The following is a 19,639-nucleotide window of genomic DNA, read 5'->3' on the forward strand; positions in this document are numbered from 1 at the left end:
CTTTTGTTTGTTGGAAGATTTTTAATCACAGTTTCAATTTCATTACTTGTGATTGGTCTGTTCATATTTTCTATTTCTTCCTGGTTCAGTCTTGGAAGGTTATACCTTTCTAAGAATTTGTCCATTTCTTCCAGGTTGTCCATTTTATTGGCATAAAGTTGCTTGTAGTAGTCTCTTAGGATGCTTTGTATTTCTGCAGTGTCTGTTGTAACTTCTCCTTTTTCATTTCTGATTTTATTGATTTGAGTCCTCTCCCTCTTTTTCTTGATGAGTCTGGCTAATGGCTTATCAATTTTGTTTATCTTCTCAAAGAACCAACTTTTAGTTTTATTGATCTTTGCTATTGTTTTCTTTGTTTCTATTTCATTTATTTCTGCTCTGATCTTTATGATTTCTTTCCTTCTGCTAACTTTGGGTTTTGTTTGTTCTTCTTTCTCTAGTTTCTTTAAGTGTAAGGTTAGATTGTTTACTTGAGCTTTTTCTTGTTTCTTTAGGTAGGCTTGTATAGCTATAAACTTCCCTCTTAGAACTGCTTTTGCTGCATCCCATAGGTTTTGGGTCGTCGTGTTTTCATTGTCATTTGTCTCTAGGTATTTTTTGATTTCCTCTTTGATTTCTTCAGTGATCTCTTGGTTATTTAGTAACGTATTGTTTAGCCTCCATGTGTTTGTCCTTTTTACGTTTTTTTCCCTGTAATTCATTTCTAATCTCATAGCGTTGTGGTCAGAAAAGATGCTTGATATGATTTCAATTTTCTTAAATTTACTGAGGCTTGATTTGTGACCCAAGATGTGATCTATCTTGGAGAATGTTCCGTGCGCACTTGAGAAGAACGTGTAATCTGCTGTTTTTGGATGGAATGTCCGATATATATCAATTAAATCTATCTGGTCTATTGTGTCATTTAAAGCTTCTGTTTCCTTATTTATTTTCATTTTGGATGATCTGTCCATTGGTGTAAGTGAGGTGTTAAAGTCCCCCACTATTATTGTGTTACTGTCGATTTCCTCTTTTATAGCTGTTAGCAGTTGCCTTATGTATTGAGGTGCTCCTATGTTGGGTGCATATATATTTATAATTGTTATATCTTCTTCTTGGATTGATCCCTGGATCATTATGTAGTGTCCTTCCTTGTCTCTTGTAACATTCTTTAATTTAAAGTCTATTTTATCTGATATGAGTATAGCTACTCCAGCTTTCTTTTGATTTCCATTTGCATGGAATATCTTTTTCCATCCCATCACTTTCAGTCTGTATGTGTCCCTAGGTCTAAAGTGGGTCTCTTGTAGACAGCATATATATGGGTCTTGTTTTTGTATCCATTCAGCCAGTCTATGTCTTTTGGTTGGGGCATTTAATCCATTCACGTTTAAGGTAATTATCGATATGTATGTTCCTATGACCATTTTCTTAATTGTTTTGGGTTTGTTTTTGTAGGTCCTTTTCTTCTCTTGTGTTTCCCACTTAGAGAAGTTCCTTTAGCATTTGTTGTAGAGCTGGTTTGGTGGTGCTGAATTCTCTTAGCTTTTGCTTGTCTGTAAAGCTTTTGATTTCTCCATCAAATCTAAATGAGATCCTTGCCGGGTAGAGTAATCTTGGTTGTAGGTTCTTCCCTTTCATCACTTTAAGTATATCATGCCACTCCCTTCTGGCTTGCAGAGTTTCTGCTGAGAAATCAGCTGTTAACCTTATGGGAGTTCCCTTGTATGTTATTTGTCGTTTTTCCCTTGCTGCTTTCAATAATTTTTCTTTGTCTTTAATTTTTGCCACTTTGATTACTATGTGTCTCGGCGTGTTTCTCCTTGGGTTTATCCTGTATGGGACTCTCTGCGCTTCCTGGACTTGGGTGGCTATTTCCTTTCCCATGTTAGGGAAGTTTTCGACTATAATCTCTTCAAATATTTTCTCTGGTCCTTTCTCTCTCTCTTCTCCTTCTGGGACCCCTATAATGCGAATGTTGTTGCGTTTAATGTTGTCCCAGAGGTCTCTTAGGCTGCCTTCATTTCTTTTCATTCTTTTTTCTTTAGTCTGTTCCGCAGCAGTGAATTCCATCATTCTGTCTTCCAGGTCACTTATCCGTTCTTCTGCCTCAGTTATTCTGCTATTGATTCCTTCTAGTGTAGTTTTCATTTCAGTTATTGTATTGGTCATCTCTGTTTGTTTGTTCTTTAATTCTTCTAGGTCTTTGTTAATCATTTCTTGCATCTTCTCAATCTTTGCCTCCATTCTTATTCCAAGGTCCTGGATCATCTTCACTATCATTATTCTGAATTCTTTTTCTGGAAGGTTGCCTATCTCCACTTCATTTAGTTGTTTTTCTGGGGTTTTTTCTTGTTCCTTCATCTGGTACATAGCCCTCTGCCTTTTCATCTTCTCTATCTTTCTGTAACTGTGGTTTTTGGTCCACAGGCTGCAGGATTATAGTTTTTCTTGCTTCTGTTGTCTGCCCTCTGGTGGTTGAGGCTATCTAAGAGGCTTGATGGGAGGCTCTGGTGGTGGGTAGAGCTGACTGTTGCTGTGGTGGTCAGAGCTCAGTAAAGCCTTAATCCACTTGACTGTTGATGGGTGGGGCTGGGTTCCCTCCCTGTTGCTGTGGCGGTCAGAGCTCAGTAAAACCTTAATCCACTTGACTGTTGATGGGTGGGGCTGGGTTCCCTCCCTGTTGGCTGTTTTGCCTGAGGCAACCCAACACTGGAGCCTACCCGTGCTCTTTGGTGGGGTTAATGGCAGACTCTGGGAGGGCTCACGCCAAGGAGAACTTCCCAGAACCTCTGCTGCCAGTGTCCTTATCCCCACGGTGAAACAGAGCCACCACTCGCCTCTGCAGGAGACCCCCCAACACCAGCAGGTAGGTCTGGTTCAGTCTCCCCCTGGCTCACTGCTCCTTCCCCTGGGTCCTGATGCACACATTACTTTGTGTGTGCCCTCCAAGAGTGGGGTCTCTGTTTCCCCCAGTCCCGTCAAAGTCCTGCAATCCAATTCCCACTAGGCTTCAAAGTCTGATTCTCTAGGAATTCCTCCTCCCGTTGCCTGACCCCCAGGTTGGGAAGCCTGACGTGGGGCTCAGAACCTTTACTCCAGTGGGTGGACTTCTGTGGTATAAGTGTTCGCCAGTCTGTGAGTCACCCACCCAGCAGTTACGGGGTTTGATTTTACTCTGCTTGCGCCCCTCCTACCGTCTCACTGTGGCTTCTCCTCTGTCCTTGGACGTGGGGTATCCTCCTTGGTGAAGTCCAGGGTCTTCCTGTCAATGATGGTCCAGCAGTCAGTTGTGATTCTGGTGCTCTCGCAAGAGGGAGTGACAGCACGTCCTTCTACTCCGCCATCTTGGTTAAATCTCTCCACTTGATTCTGAGCCAGACTTAGTGAGATCCCAACCTGCCTGCCTGCCCTCAATGCCTCTCTCATGGCAGATCTCTGGTTAAGGCCAGTGTGGCTGGAGTGCAAAGTGAGGAGGTGGAGAAAAGGACAAGATGAGGGGCAAGAGAAAGGCAGGCAATGGACCATGGATGGGCTTGCTTTGATTTTATTCCAAGTGAAAAAGGAAGTCATTGGATGGTTTATAAGATGCCATCTTATTTAACCAATTATTTGCTGTTTGGTTTTTTTTTTTGATGTTGCATATAGCTCTGTATTGAATATTCTTTACAAAAATCTTTGAACATATTGAAGGTAATTTTCTCTGGATAAACTCTTTCTGATAAAGTCGATCAAAACTTTTGAAATAGCCTTCTGGAAAGACAATTTATAATTCCAATAGAGTCATACTTTTATAATTATTAGTTATAGTTCTGACAGAGATTGAAGAGAGAGTCTTTTTTATCCACACTCTCCCCAACACAGAACACATGATATTTTAAAATACACTTGTTGGGGGTAGAATACCTTTCACAGGTGGAAGTGACACCTCAGTGCTTAATTTGCATTTCTTTGGTTATTAATAATGTTGAAAATTTTCCCTATATTTTGTTCTTTTTTTCTATATTGAAGTGTTTATATTTTTCTTTATAAATCATATTAATTTATAAGAACCATTTATTTATGACAGGTCTTAGCCTTTTGACATATATGTTGCAAATTTTTTTTTCCCAGATTGCCACTTTCCTTTGAGTTGTTATGTATGGTTGGTACCATAAAAACCAAAGTTTTAAGTGTTATGTAATGAAATTTATCAGTTTTGTTCTCTGTGGTTTCTTTCTATACTTTATGTTTTTGAAGTCCTTTCGCATCCTAAAGTCAGAGAGTCACTCTATTTTCTCATGTTTTCAGTTTTTACATTGCTTGAGTCCATCCAGAAGTTATCTTGGTGGATGGAAAATTTTGTACTTTTAAACCATGGAGAATGGCAACAACAGCAGAAGGAATAGACCCTCTTTCATTATGGACAAATGGGCACAACTTAGCTATGCGATAACTCTAACATGAACAGTGCAAGGAAAAGAGGTACAAATTTGATTCCTTCTAGAAAACTGATGGAGTCATAATAGACTTCTGTTCATAAGGTAAAAAGTCATCATTTTTTAAACCTGAAAACACAGAGTAATAGTCTGTGGTGAGGACAGATCACCGAGTATGTTTTAAGAACAGCTTACAGTTATTAACAAGGTGGTAAATATTTTCTTTCACTTAAAATTCTTCGGGGTCACTAAGGATATGGCTAATAACGGGGGAAAAAACCATCAAAACTCTTATGAGTTGCTTGAATCTTATTTTCAAATCAGATTTATATCATTTAAAACACAGAGAAAATGTTTGGGGGAGGGCAGTTTGGCCCTATTAAAGTTTTAAGTGCTCAAATCCTTTGACCCAGCAGTTCTACTTCTGGAAGTGTATCCTATGGATATTGTCATGAAAGTACATGTACGTAGAGGAAGATTCATTGCAGCCCTGTTTATAATAACAAGTAAAAACACTGGGAACCGCCTGAATAATCTATCAGCAGCAGACCTGTAAAATAAGTTAATGGCCATCTGTGAACTACCATGCGGCAGTTACAGAGAGTGAGGGGGGACTCCATGTGAAAAATGGCATAGAAAAATCTCAAAGATACATCACTAGGTAAGAAGAAAGTAAGCTGAAAAGCAGAAACTCTATAGTGTGATTGCTTTTATGTAAAGAATAAAAGATCCATATGGATAATAGGTTGGTATATTCATATTTTTTCCCAAGTAGGATACATATAAGACCCAAAGGAAAGAAATTGATGGGGGTGGGGTGAAGGGTGATTCAGCTGTTCATTTTACTTCTTTGTGTATTGTCTGAATTTTCCTACCATACACATCTATTAGTTTGATTTATATTATATTTTTAAATGCTGTGTTTATCTGGGTGATACAGATATAGATATTCTCTCCTGGTGTTGGCATCTAAAGAAACAAACAAAGACGTGATTGGCCAAAGTCATAAAAGGTGTGTCTGTCTCTGGAATTGTGCTAATCTTTTGGGGTTCGGGGTCCTTTGTTGTTATCAGAATGCTGCACATCCTGTTCTCTTTCTATTTTTGTGCACCCTATTTTGTTTTGCATTTCCAACCATCACGGCCATGTTCAGGTTCGCCCCAGCCCCTCTACTGTCCTGTGGGCTGCTGCTCTGAGACCTGCAAGGAGCCAGTGGGAAAGCTGCTTATTGCAAGGTCCGGGCAGTATCTGTTCCTGCTTCCTGCCGAGGGACCTTTCCTCTAGGCCTTGCAGCATGTTTCCTAGGATTGGACCATCAACTTAATGGGCACCTCTGCTCCTTACTCTTCCTGTCATCTAATTTTAGGGAGATATATTCTGATATCGAGAAGACTGGATTTAGAGAGTTTTCTCCACTTATGAGCCCAACATGGTAAATTGAGAGCTTTCCCAGCTGCTGCCTCATTGGAAGTAGTCCCTCTGCAATGAAAAGTCCAAATGGGAGAGAAATATTTAGCATTTTCTCTCCTTATCATATCATTTAGTCACCTGGAAATGTCTTCCCTGGAAATTAAAGTCAACCAATATATTGGTTCACCAGGCATTGATGAAGGTTCCAACCCAGCCTCGACCTATTTGTTTTGGATTGGGAAATGCTCCTGGATTTTGTAAGAGGCCTCTTGTTTTAAGAGTGGAGGGATTTGACATCAGAGTGTTTTGCATTTTCAACAGCTCATTTGTTCTGGGAAGTTTTGGCACTCGAGTGTGAAGGTGGCAAGATAATATGTTTCATGTGTCCTGTGTGGAGTTCACTCAAAGCTAAAGAAATCTTAACAGCCAGAACACATCTCTGTCCATCATAAAGTGCTCTGGAGTCAGACTCTCAGTTTCAACCCCTACTTGGCTACCTCTTGGCTCATGACCTTGAACAAGTTTACTCACCCTAGACTAGCCTTGACTTTTCTTATCCATAAAATCAGGGATATTAAAGGTACCTACCTCAAAGTGTTCTGAGGATTAACTGAAGGGGAATCCTTAGAACAATGCCTGGCCCATAGCAAGTAGTCAATAAACTTAGTTGCTATTATTGTTATCATCATCTTTTAAATTTATTTTTTATAGATGTGTAGTTGATTTACAATATTGTGTTAGTTTCAGGTGTACGGCAAAGTGATCCAGGTATATATATATTCTTTTTCAGATTCTTTTCCATTATAGGTTATTACAAAATATTGAGTATAGTTCCCTGTGCTATACAGTAGGTCCTTGTTTTTATCTATTTTATATATAGTAGTGTGTATATGTAACTCCCAAATTCCTAATTTATTCCTCCCCCCACCTTCCCCCTTTGGTAACCATAAGTTTGTTTTCTATGTGCATCTGGTTCTGTTTTGTATAGATTAATTTGTATTATTTTTTAGATTCCACATATAATTGAGTCATATAGTATTTGTTTTTCTCTGGCTGACTTACTTCACTTAGTATGATATTCTCTAGATCCATCCATGTTGCTGCAAAGGGCAATATTTCATTCTTTTTTTTTTAATATCTTTATTGGAGTATAATTGCTTTACAAAATTGTGTTAGTTTCTGCTGTACAACAAAGTAAATCAGCTATATGTATACATATATCCCCATATCCCCTCCCTCTTGAGCCTCCCTCCCACCCTCCCTACCCCACCCCTCTAGGTCATCAAAAAGCATTGAGATGATCTCCCTGGGCTATGCAGCAACTCCCCACTAGCTAGCTATTTTACATTTGGTAGTGTATATATGTCCATGCTACTCTCTCACTTCGTCCCAGCTTCCCCTTCCCCACTGTGTCCTCAAGTTCGTTCTCTATGTCTGCGTCTTTATTCCTGCCCTGCCACTAGTTTCATCAGTACTGTTTTTTTTAGATTCCATATGTATGTGTTAGCATACAGTATTTGTTTTTCTCTTTCTGACTTACTTCACTCTGTATGACAGTCTCTAGGTCCATCCACCTCACTGCGTATAACTCAGTTTCGTTCCTTTTTATGGCTGAGTAATATTCCATTATATATATACGTGCCACATCTTCTTTATCCGTTCATCTGTCGATGGACACTTAGGTTGCTTCCATGTCCTGGCTATTGTAAATAGTGCTGCAATGACCATTGTGGTACATGACTCTTTTTGAATTATGGTTTTCTCAGGGTATATGCCCAGTAGTGGGATTGCCGGGTCATATGGTAGTTCTATTTTTAGTTTTTTAAGGAACCTCCATACTGTTCTCCATAGTGGCTGTATCAATTTACAGTCCCACCAACAGTGCAAGAGGGTTTCCTTTTCTCCACACCCTCTCTAGCATTTATTGTTTGTAGATTTTTGATGATGGCCATTCTGACCAGTGTGAGGTGATACCTCGTTGTGGTTTTGACTTGCATTTCTCTAAAGATTAGTGATGTTGAGCATCTTTGCATGTGTCTGTTGGCCATCTGTATGTCTTATTTGGAGAAATGTTTATTTAGGTCTTCTGCCCATTTTATGATTGGATTGTTTGTTTTTTTGATATTGAGTTCTATGAGCTTTTCATATAGTTTGGATATTAACCCCTTGTCAGCCACATCATCTGCAAATATTTTCTCGCATTTTGTAGGTTGTCTAGCACATGAAGTTGCTCTCCTTAGCACTGCAGAATCCTAGAGATAGGCGGAACCGTAGAGCGAAGCTGGTCCAACTTACTCATATTACATGCCGAATCTAAGGCCCAGAAACAATAAGGGACTAGTCTGAGTCACTGAGGGGTTAGTGGCGAAGCGTCCATATGAAGGCAGGTGTCCTGAGTCCCAGTTCAGTGCTCATGTGGCTTCATGGTGGGAATATCACAATTCGTTGAGGGTGGTGATAGGGAGACTACCTTCTGCAGGTGAATCTGATTATGTAATTTCTGGCATTTGGGACTTCCTCAGAGCTCTCAACCATTCTCCTTTTACAGAGAGTGCTCATTTTTTTCCACCATAGTGGGCTTATCAATATGGTACCAAGAAGCAGATCTTACTTTCTGATGAGAGCTGTATCAGACTACTTTCCTTCTTGGTCTCCAGAGAAGACTGCTAAAGGGAAGCACTCCTAGCAAACAGTTTGATATTATGACCATGAAAGCAAAAATATAGCTATATGTTTAAACAATTATTTAAAGAGTAACAGTATGGGCAGACCATAAAAATAGCCTTAAGATATAATTCATATGGATTATAAAGTATCTACTAAAGACTTTAAGCTGAAACTCTCCTGTATTATGCATTTGACTTGGCAGTAACAGACTAGCAATATTAACTGTTAGGTGTAATTAGTAACAATTTTACATCCAAACTCTATATGGTGTTTCTTAAGATTTTAGGTGTTAAATTATCCTTTCAAAAACCAGTCGTGAAGTTTGAACTAATCAATGTCTTCTTTTCCTATTTAAAATTCTTTCTGTTGACTTTATAATTTCTGTTAAAAACAATACAAAGCAAGCACTTCCCTCTTTTACCAAAAGATGGCAAGCTCAAGGCCAAGTAGTCAGGTGAATAAAAGGGAATTTACCTACGTGGAAATGCTGATCTAAACTAAGCAATGAGGAATGAATATAGCTGTAGAATTCTCTACTCCACGTGGTGATGTTGAGGGTTGGATGGGTGCATGGCGAGGCAGGATAGTGTGATTACAGGAAATCTAATTTACTTGTCCTTTTGACCAAGCCTTTTAAACTGGCTCTAGATTCTGTTACTTAATTTTGTAAGATCAGAAAACTACATACGAACTTAGTTTTTAGTACACTCAACTACAAACCCAAGTGCCAGTTTATTTACTTTATAGTGGATGGACATTGCAGGGAGCTTGACAAGTGTTATCTCTCCATTTAGGTAACTACTTTCAAAGCCTGAATATAATCAAAATCATAATGGGTGACCTTGAAGTCAGAGCCAGGAGAGAGGGTCTTAATATCTAATGGCATTGAGATCAGATAACTGATCTCTAATGGGGATGTGTCTTGCTGAGCAAATTCAGCATTCAAGTTAGCTGGACAGGCAATTGGACTAAGCTGAGTGGGCACCTCTTTGATTGTTTTATACCTGGTCACTCAGGTTCTCAGTTTTCAGACTGACCGTCTTCCTTTTGTTTCCTCAGACATATAAATGGCATTGGTTCTACAGCAGCATTAAACAGGGAATTATAATCCAACCATGACTGACATGACATTCTGATTCCTTAATAGAAAAAGCTCATTGGGTCCCCATTTGCAAGTTGACTTTCCACAGTTTAGTTCTCGAAACGTCACCTTCCTTCTTAGTGTAACCTGTGTAAAGCCTGGCACTCTGGTGATCCAGTTTTAGCATGAAGTCATGTTCAAAGAAACAGTGTAGTAGACAAAAGTCCCGTATCCTTACTGGCATCTTTTGGAGAATGTCAAAGGGGATTCATTTCATAAGTGACAATAAAATATCTGAAGATTCTTTCTCCCTGGTCTTTTGGTCTTAATATCTCAGCCCCTTTATTTTTAAATTCTTGAATTTCAAAACTGTCCCCACCCCTTGCAGTTCTTTGTTTGTCATCCCATCTCTCCTTTTCTCCATCTTCAGTTTCCCCCTGTATCTAGCATATCCCCCATTCCCTTTCCAAATGCAAACTACTTAAAACAGTCTTGTTTGTGCACTTCTCCAGCACTCTACTTCTTTCTCTGGTGCTGCATTGCCAAAGCCTAGGGACCAGCTGGCCCAAAGTCACATACAGGCCTGTGTGATGGGGAGGGACACACAATTGCCTTAAGCTCACAATGGGAGAAGTCAACACAAAATTTCCTTTATCTAGCAATAGGAGGAGGAGATGTTGTAACATTTCAATTTTAACATATTTTCTTTTTTAAAAAATTTTTGTTGAAGTATAGTTGATTTACAATGTTGTGTTAATGTCTGCTATACAGCCAAGTGACCCAGTTTTATATATATATATATGTATGTATGTATATATATATGTATATATATATATATATATACACATTCTTTTTCATATTCTTTTCCATTATGACTTATCACAGGATACTGAGTATAGCTCCCTGTGCTATACAGTAGGACCCTGTTGTTTATGCATCCTATATATACTAGTTTGCATCTGCTAATCCCAAGTTCCCAATACTTCCCTCCCCCACCCCCCCACCCCCCGCCCTTGGCAACCACAAGTCTGTTCTCTATGACCATGAGTCTGTTTCTGTTTTGTAGATAAGTTCATTTGTGTCATATTTTAGATTTCCCATGTAAGTGCTATCATATGATATTTGTCTTTCTCTTTCTGACTTACTTCGCTTAGTATGATAATCTCTAGGTCCATCCATAACATATTTTCTTTTTCCCCCTCTCATCTAAATTCTGGGATGTCTCAGTGACAATAGTGCCTTGAGGAGGTCTTCCGGTTCCTTCCCACTGCTGCACCCTGGGGCTCTAGGTATCAGCCCAAGTCAGAGTGGACCTCAGCAGAGGAAAGGAAGCACCGTCTCTTTGCTTCTCACAGCCTTCCTTGCTCAGCTTCTTCCTTCTCTCACTGTTTCTCACAGACTCAGTAGGGACCCCTCCCCCAGCCACTCCCTTGCATTCCCCAAAGCCTGGGTTGCAGCGCAGGCAGCAGGAGAGAAGAGGGAGTCTGCCTGCAGCTGCACCAGGGTGGACATGGGCTTCCTAGCTACGTCTAATACCTGTCTTCCCGGCATACTTACTAACCGCCTTAGAACAGTGTCCTCCGCTCTATATGGTGGCGCCTTACTACACTAAGAGTTGACAGTTTCATAATGTTGCAATACTTCCAGAAAATACTTGCCAGGAAAATACATAATCCACAGAAAGAGGATGAAAGTGGCTTGCTAGGCCTCCCAGATCGTGGAAGTATCTGGAAATCTTCCTAATGGATTGAGATCACTTCTTTCCAGATGTCTCTTGAGGCACATTCCCCCTGAATAGTTTGCTACTGTCAGCTCGTTATGCTTTCCCTGGAATTTCTACTTCCCCCAGCCTTTCTCCCCAGAGTGAGCTTTCCATGATTCTTTCCCAGAATGAGATTTTTCAACTCTTGTCTTCTGTGCAAAGCCATAAAGGTTTATTCCGTATGGGCTGCATCTTCAACAGAAAGATACTTCTGGTTTTGTGGACTGGCGGCTAATGTGTTTTCAGTGAGGTATTTTACTGCCATTGAAATCATGAGTGCAAATTCATGATGCATTTGAGTGAGGGATCTGGACAAACAGGAACATGGTGGGAGGAGAACAAGTATCTCATTCAAAGATTCTTACTGAGTGTCTGTTACATGTCTCTACCATGCAACAGTCTAGACTTTGGAGATGCGTGAGCCAAGATCCTTGTCCTCAAGATGCCCATAGTTTGGTAGAGGGAGAAGATGTGTAAACTGTTAAGTGCATAAAGTCCTAAAGTGCTCAAGGTACTAATGTAGAAAGATCCACAGCCCATCAAGGGAAGAAAGAAGGAAGGGGTGATGAATTCTCTTTGGAGGGAGCAGAGAAGTCTTCTGTACTTGTCAGAACTCTTTGAGCTGCAAGTGACAGAAACACCACTCAATCTAGCTTAAGCAGAAGGGAGATTATGAGTGTATATAATTTAGGAAGCCCACGGATGGTTCTGGCTTCATGCATAACTAGATCTGGGACTCAAACAATCTCACTTGGATCCTCCTTTCTCTGTCTTCCAGCTCTGCTTCTCTCTGCGGGTTAACCTTTCTCCAGCATGGATGTGTTTCTTCCATATGGCTTGGGAAAATTGCCACTCAGATAGACATTATCCCAGCTTAACCTTAGTGAAAAGGGAGCTTTTCTCTCCCAGTATTCATGTGTCTATTCCTAGAAATGTCTCTTCTTGGTTCTGCTTTGGTCCTTTAGCTGCTCCTTGGACCAGTCCCTACTGCAACGAGATAAGGTAGTTTGATTGTCCTAACCTGTATCACACACAAGTCCTGGTGGCAGGAATGAGTCGGGCTACATGTGACTAATCATAACTGGCATTTCCACCACCATTTATAGTGAGGGTATATGGGTTCTCTGATGGAAGAAAGACTGGGCAGGTGGTTGCTCTAGCTTTATGGATATTTAAGCTGTGTTGTCAAAGAGAAAAAGGTTTTCATTAGATGAAGGAGTGAGGGAAATCCATTATCGTTAGAGGAAGCAGTAAGAGCAAAACCAGGAAGGCATGAACCCACCTGGCAGATCAGGACACTTCAGATCATGCGTTGAGGCTGGAGCATATGATTAGGGGGGAGTCATGGCTTGAGATTAAACTGTGAGATACAGAGGGCCCTCTTGGCCATGGGAAGGAACTTACTATTTGCACTGTAGGCAATGAGAGACATTTCTGGGATTTTAGGCCAGGGATGGAAGTAGTCAGATTTCCATTTTAGAATATCACTAAAGCAGAGGGTGACTTGCTCAGAGCCAAGCCTCAGAGGCAGGAAGACTAGTGAGGAAACCACTGCAGTAATCCAGATGGAAAGAGGGTATAAACAGTTCAGCACTACAGCATGCGAAAGATACTGATGTAGAGTAGTCTACGTGGGGGGGTGGGAAGATAAAGGAGGGAATATTAAGGTTGTAATAAAGGTTCTAGTGGGGAGGTAGAAGGCGTGGAAAATGACGAACAGTATTATCAGGACTTGGTCTTTTAAGACAGTGGAGTGTCTAGAATAAATCAGGTTTCCAACTTGGGTCATGTCATTTTCTGAGATGAGGAACACAGAAGGAACAGATGTGAGAGTAGGGGAGGAGGGATGGCCGAGAGGATGACTCAAGGGTTAGGTTTGAGGCACTGGATATGAACATTTGGCAGTTGGATAGGGGAACCTGGAGCTCAAAGGAGAGATCTAGGCTGAAAATATAGATCTGCTAGTTATCTATACTGATATTGTGTAGGTTGTATAGTTGATCAGAGTAAAGAAAATCATGTAGGCTAAATGTCTACATTTAGACATTTGAGAAGGAGTTAGAAGAGAACCCAAGAGCTAGTGATTTTGCCTTGATTAAGGGAAGGAGAAGTCTGGGAAGCAGCAAGCTCGCCAGGTGAGGAGCATGGCCTGGACCAAGCAAGCAAGCATCAGGAAGCCAACGGTGGCCCCCTCGAACTTGCTGTACTATGACTCATATCTAACTCTGTACACAGGCTGATTGCACATCTTACCTCTTGTCCAGTCAGGAGTGATTTCAAGACCTAACTCCATCACTGTGGAAGGGGACATAAAGAATCCCACAATAGCCATAGATGCAAAAGTGTCCTTGTGACAGGGCTAAGCCCAGAGTCTTCATCAGATAGAACACAGATGAGAACATGCTGATACTGATGCCTGGCTGCATATGTTAACAACTCTTTGATTTCTAGCTTCAACCCAATATGGAGTTTCCTCAGGGGAGATATGAATACAGAATAAATGGGAAAGCACCACTTTCCCACTGTTGCCCGTTCCTGCACCAGCACTCTCTGTGTGGCTCAAAGCCAAGATACCATATTGCCCCACCCTCTAGATCCTATTAGTCCTGAGCCTCATCAATTCTATTTGTATTGTCCTTTTCTTCCCAATCTGATTGGAACAGCTCTGAGCTAGGATGGGCTTGTTAGTTCATCCATGCCCACCATACCCCAGGGTGAATGTTGCATCCTCCTGAGACATTTTTAAAATGTATTTTTTACTGAGGTATAGTTGATTTACAGTGTAATGTTAATTTCTGGTGTACAGCAAAGTGATTCAGCTATATATATATATGTGTGTGTATATATATATATATATATATATATATATATATATATTCTTTTTCATATTCTTTTCCATTATGGTTTATCACAGGATATTGAGTATATTTCCCTGTGCTATACAGTAGGACCTTGTTGTCTATCCATTCTATGTATAACAGTTTGCATCTGCTAACCCCAAACTCCCCCACCCCACATCGTGGCAATCCATCCCTCCCCCATTACCCCTCCCCCCGGCAACCACAAGTCTTTGCTCTATGTCTGTGTGTCTGTTTCTGCTTGGTGAATAAGTGCATTTGTGTCATACTTCAGATTCCACATATAAGTGATATCATATCGTATTTGTCTTTCTCTTTCTGGCTTCACTTAGTATGATAATCTCTAGGTCCATCCATGTTTCTGCAAATGGCATTATTTCATTCTTTTTTATGGCTGAGTAGTATTCTATTGTACATATATATATATATTTATATATATATATATATATTCCATTGTATATGTACAGACACAGCACATCTTCTTTATCCGTTCATCTGTCAGTAGACGTTTAGATTGTTTCCATGTCTCGGCTATTGTAAGTAGTGGTGCTGTGAACACTGGGGTGCATGTATCTTTTCAAATGATAGTTTTGTCTGGATACATGCCCAGGAGTGGGATTGCTGGATCATATGGTGACTCTATTTTTAGTTTTTTGAGGAACCTCCAGACTGTTCTCCATAGTGGCTGCACCAATTTACATTCCCACCAACAGTGTAGGACTTCTAAGGCATTTAATGATCTTTTCATCCAGAGGTCAGCAGACTATGAAGATGGGCTAAATCTGGCCCCCACCTGTGTTTGTCAATGAAGGCTCATTAGAGCACAGACACGCTCATTTATTTATAGATTGTCTACAGCTGTTTTTGTACTGCAATGGCAGCATTGAGTAGTTGCAACAGAGACTTTCCCACAAAACCTAGAATGTTTACTATCTGGCCATTTATAGGAAATGTATCCCAATTCCTATCAATCCATCCTATATACCAGTGCCAGCTAATGTTCCTAAGATGCCATTTCACCGTATTACTCTTTTGCTTAGCACCCTACAATGAGGTTACATTGTCCATGTAATAAAATCCAAGCTTCTTGGCCTGGCACCCAAGGCCCTCAGAGGTCTAGTCCTAGCCAGTCTTTTGAATCATCGATCTCTATTCCTAAAGGCAAGCCCTGCACCTGAGTTTTATTTCTCTCCTCATTGTCCCTGGAATATGCAGTGTATTTCTACCCTTACTCACACATTCCTTGGAATGTGCTGCCCATTAATCTGTATCTACCTAATTCCTACCTTAGTTAGTTCCTTAAAGAACTAACTTAAAACCTGCATCTTTCACGATCATATCTGTTCACAGTGACCACCAATGAGTCTACTCATATAAAGATTCCCCGCTTGTACCATCTGGTGATATTTCTTCTGTTCAAGGCATGGTTCACCAGTATGATGGAGGGCAATGTGCAGAGTGAGAACTTTATGTGAACAAAGGGTCAGAAGTGGGAAAGCCTAGGAAGGGTTTGCAAATGACCAGATCTGTAATTAGAACATTGTCTTTGTCCATTCAGTCTTCTCTAATGAAATACAGCATGTGGGATCTTCCTGGACCAGGGCTCGAACCCGTGTCCCCTGCATTGGCAGGCAGATTCTTAACCACTGTGCCACCAGGGAAGTCCCCGACATACTATGTTTTGATTCTGGATTTAAATATAGGACAACTCCGTACCTTGATAGACCGTGGGAATGAAAGATAAAGTCCAGTAAACCTACTGTTGAGAAATTCTAGAATAAAGAGATAGTGGCTGGTTCTGGAGGTCCTTGCTTTGTCATTGGCACCTTTTAAAATTTTTATTTTTTTATTTTTTTATTGAAGTATAGTTGATTTGCAGTGTTGTTATAATCTCTGCTGTACAGCAAAGTGACTCAATTATACGCATATAGACATTCTTTTTTTAATATTCTTTTCCATCATGGTTTATCACAGGATATTGAATATAGTTCTCTGTGCTATACAGTAGGACCTTGTTGTTTATCCATTCTATATATAATAGTTTGCATCTGCTAATCCCAAACTCCCAATACTTCCCTCCCCCACCTCCCTCCCCCTTGGCAACCACAAGTCTGTTCTCTATGTCTGTGAGTCTGTTTCTGTTTTGCAGATAAGTTCATTTGTACCGTATTTTAGATTCTACATATAAGTGATATCATATGGTGTTTGTCTTTCTCTTTCTGACTTACTTCACTTAGTATGATAATCTCTAGGTCTACCCATGTTGCTGCAAATGGCATCATTTCATTCTTTTTTATGGCTGAATAGTATTCCATTGTATATATGTACCATATCTTCTTTATCCTTTCATCTGTTGATGGACATTAGGTTGTTTCCACGTTTTGGCTATTGTGAATAGTGCAGCTATGAACTTCGGGGTGTGTGTATCTTTTTGAATTATAGTTTTGTCCGGGTACATGCCCAGGAGTGGGATTCATATGATAATTCTATTTTTGGTTTTCTGAGGAACCTCCAGACTGTTTTCCGTAGTGGCTGCACTTACTTATATTCCTTTGAGATGCTGGATGGGTGGGCTCTCCTCACTGGTCCTCACTTTTCCCATCTGCTGCCATATATTGTGTGTTCTTGGACATCCTCTGGGATTAGCAGCATCAGTGATGCACCATAGATTGGAGTTCTTTGGTAAATAGTAAGTTCCTAAAATGTCCTCAGGCCTCACTTTGCCTGGGAGGTTATGTCCCTGACTTGGATATTATGTCCCAGTGGCTTGAGATTATAAGCTACTATTTCTTAAAAGTCTGTGCATTACACAGAATAACTTGGTTATAACATAACTTATTACTATGTTGATTTGAATAGCAGTGGTACAAGCACATCCCCAGAAACATAGCAACTACATAAAATAAAAGCTTCCCTTAACACAGAGCAGAGCAACCAGGCTTTTACATTATTGTCTTCTCCAGGATTTGGCTGTTGTAGTGTAAAATGCCATTATGTCTTGTCCAACAAGTTTCCCCTGCATATGTGAGTAAAGGGAAATAATGCATTGCAGTAAATGTCTCAATAAACCACCCCCTTATGCACTTTGGAAACAAAACATTGAACAAGTAAGCTATCATAAGGGCAATCCTTTCTATTCTTCAATTAATCACTTTTATGTGATATTTATTATCTATATTGGAGATGTATAGAGAAGAAAAATACTAAGCATACACTCCAATGGAACAGTTATGCTCTGAATAAAAGGGAAATACATCCCTTTAAAACCAGTTTCTAGGCATTGCCTAGAAGTAAACATGTGACAGTAAGTGTAATGGCAAATAATGTTTATTCAGCATTTACTGTGTGCCAGGTCATTGTTCTAGGTCCTTTACATATATCATCTCATTTAATCCGTGCCCCAGCCATATGGTTTAGGTACAATTCTTATCTCCTCTTTATGCGAGAGAAGACTTAGATCCAGAGAGGTAAAAGAATTCGTCAGAGGTCATACAAGTAGCAAGTAGAAAAGCTGGGAGGTGGACCCAGGCAGACCAAGTCTAGACTTCACATTTACCATAACCTCAGCAAGCCCTCCCAACCTGAAGTGCTCCCTCCAAGATGAACTTTAACAAAGATCACCCATCTAATTTGCATTGTTTGGTAGGTTCAACTGGATGATTTGTCCTATAAAATTTGAAATTGCATTGCATTATTTATATGTAGGATTTTGATAACAGGAATCTAACCCCAGAATTTCCCCGTTTATTCTGTCATCTTTGCAGTTGATAACAACCTCTGTCTTCACAATTGAGATATTTTTATTCTTTGTCTCTAAATTAACACTGCACAGAACATGACTCTGTGTGTGTGTGCGTGTGTGCGTGTGTGTGTGTGTGTGTGTGTGTGTGTGTGTGTGTGTGTAGAAGCTGCCTTTTCTTCTGGATTAAATTGTTGCAGCTTGGCTGAGTGAAGAGAATTTCTCCCACTCACCGAGCCCACAGCAGACATGTTAAGAGAAGGCTGCTGCTTACAACACACCCAGACACGGAGGGGCAGGTGACAACGGTGTGTGTGCCCAGCATCTCTGGAAGGGTCTCTACAGATGTGTACAGCTGCTGCTGCTTCCTACCTTCAAATTCCTGGAGCCAACACCCACCCACTCTTACAGCCTCTCTCTCTCTCTTTTTATTTTCAAGGAAAAAAGAAAGAGGCAGACGGAAATAGAAGGCAAGCGCCAAGAGCTGGACGAGCAGATACTTCTGCTGCAGCATTCCAAGGTAAGCGGCTGATCCCACAAACCTGTTCCGTTATTAGACATGCAGATCACACGCCAGAGAGCTGGGCAGAGCCTGCCCTGGTGTGAAGGTGCTGCCGCGGGCTGCACCAGCCCTTTTTCATTGTCAGGAAACCATCTCTGGGCTTGTGAATTTCTCAAATTCAGGGCATTGTTACAGCATTCCAATTTCTGCAAGCATGATGAGCTGATAGGTGCCTGTGGATGGGTTGGGGGTGTGTGTGCCTGTGAACCGTGGTGGTTATATATAGAAATTGGAGGAGAATTTCCACATGGTGGGTGAGGCAGTGTTCCAGGGCTGTGTCTCCAGTACATAGATGCTGTGTGTGTGTGTGTATACAGAGGTTCCCAAAGATACATTTAACATGCTCTTTATTAAATTAAAAATATTAATCTTTTCTTTCTTGATCTGGAGAAGAGGGAGATAAGAGCAGTATGGTCTGATAAATGAGCAGTGCTGTGCACTTCAGGTTATTCATGTGTTTTCTTTCTAGTTTAACAATTTTGAAAGTGTCCTGTTAGAACACTGTCAAAGACAGTATTGAAATGGTTTGACTTGATTGGTTTCCATTGCACCATGAGAGAGAGAGAGAGATGCTTATTTATTTATTTTTCTTTAAAACATAATGCACTTAAGCATCATAATTGATGACAACCCAGGAGAAAGCTCTGTCACTGTCACAAGGACTCCAGTGGTTGCAGAATGTTGCTTTCTGCAGGCTCAGAGAATAGTGTGTCCAGTGGCCAGCTGGGAGTTGCTGCTTGCTTTTCACTGCTCCTGGGCTTTTTTAGAAAAACCCTCTCGTGCTCACACCTGACATTACATGTACAGAAATTGCATCGCTCAGAGGGCTAGTTGGGAAGGTGGGGCTGACTCTCCAGGTGATGCTGGGTGTGGATTATTTTTTAACAAGATGAACCTTTACGGTTGCATTTCCCATTCTTTTCTAGAAGACGGAGTTGTGCTGAATGAATCCTCAGAATAAAATTATCAGCAAGCGAGTTCCTGATTTTAAATAGCAGCATGAGGGGATGTAGGGACATGTGTATGCATATGGCTGATTCACTTTGTTGTGCAACAGAAATTAACACAGTATTGTGAAGCAATTATACTCTAATAAAGATCTATTAAAATAAAAAAATAAATAGCAGCATGACCTAAATCTGCTTCACATATTTATCAGTTCA

The 19,639-nt window shown here is 40.5% G+C and overlaps 1 protein-coding gene across 10 annotated transcripts in view; it reads left to right on the forward strand.

The window, feature by feature from the left end:
- PALM2AKAP2 (PALM2 and AKAP2 fusion) overlaps window positions 1–19,639 on the forward strand; it is a 624,626-nt gene that overhangs the window by 337,551 nt on the left and 267,436 nt on the right. For all 10 annotated transcript variants that reach the window (XM_059925270.1, XM_059925268.1, XM_059925271.1 and 7 more), the window contains one exon: window positions 18,354–18,434. In XM_059925270.1, coding sequence (XP_059781253.1) covers window positions 18,354–18,434 — 81 coding nt within the window. The remainder of the gene's footprint in view (window positions 1–18,353; window positions 18,435–19,639) is intronic.

Source organism: Balaenoptera ricei, chromosome 6 (assembly GCF_028023285.1).
Source record: "Balaenoptera ricei isolate mBalRic1 chromosome 6, mBalRic1.hap2, whole genome shotgun sequence".
In the NCBI taxonomy this organism is placed as follows: Eukaryota; Metazoa; Chordata; class Mammalia; order Artiodactyla; family Balaenopteridae; genus Balaenoptera; species Balaenoptera ricei.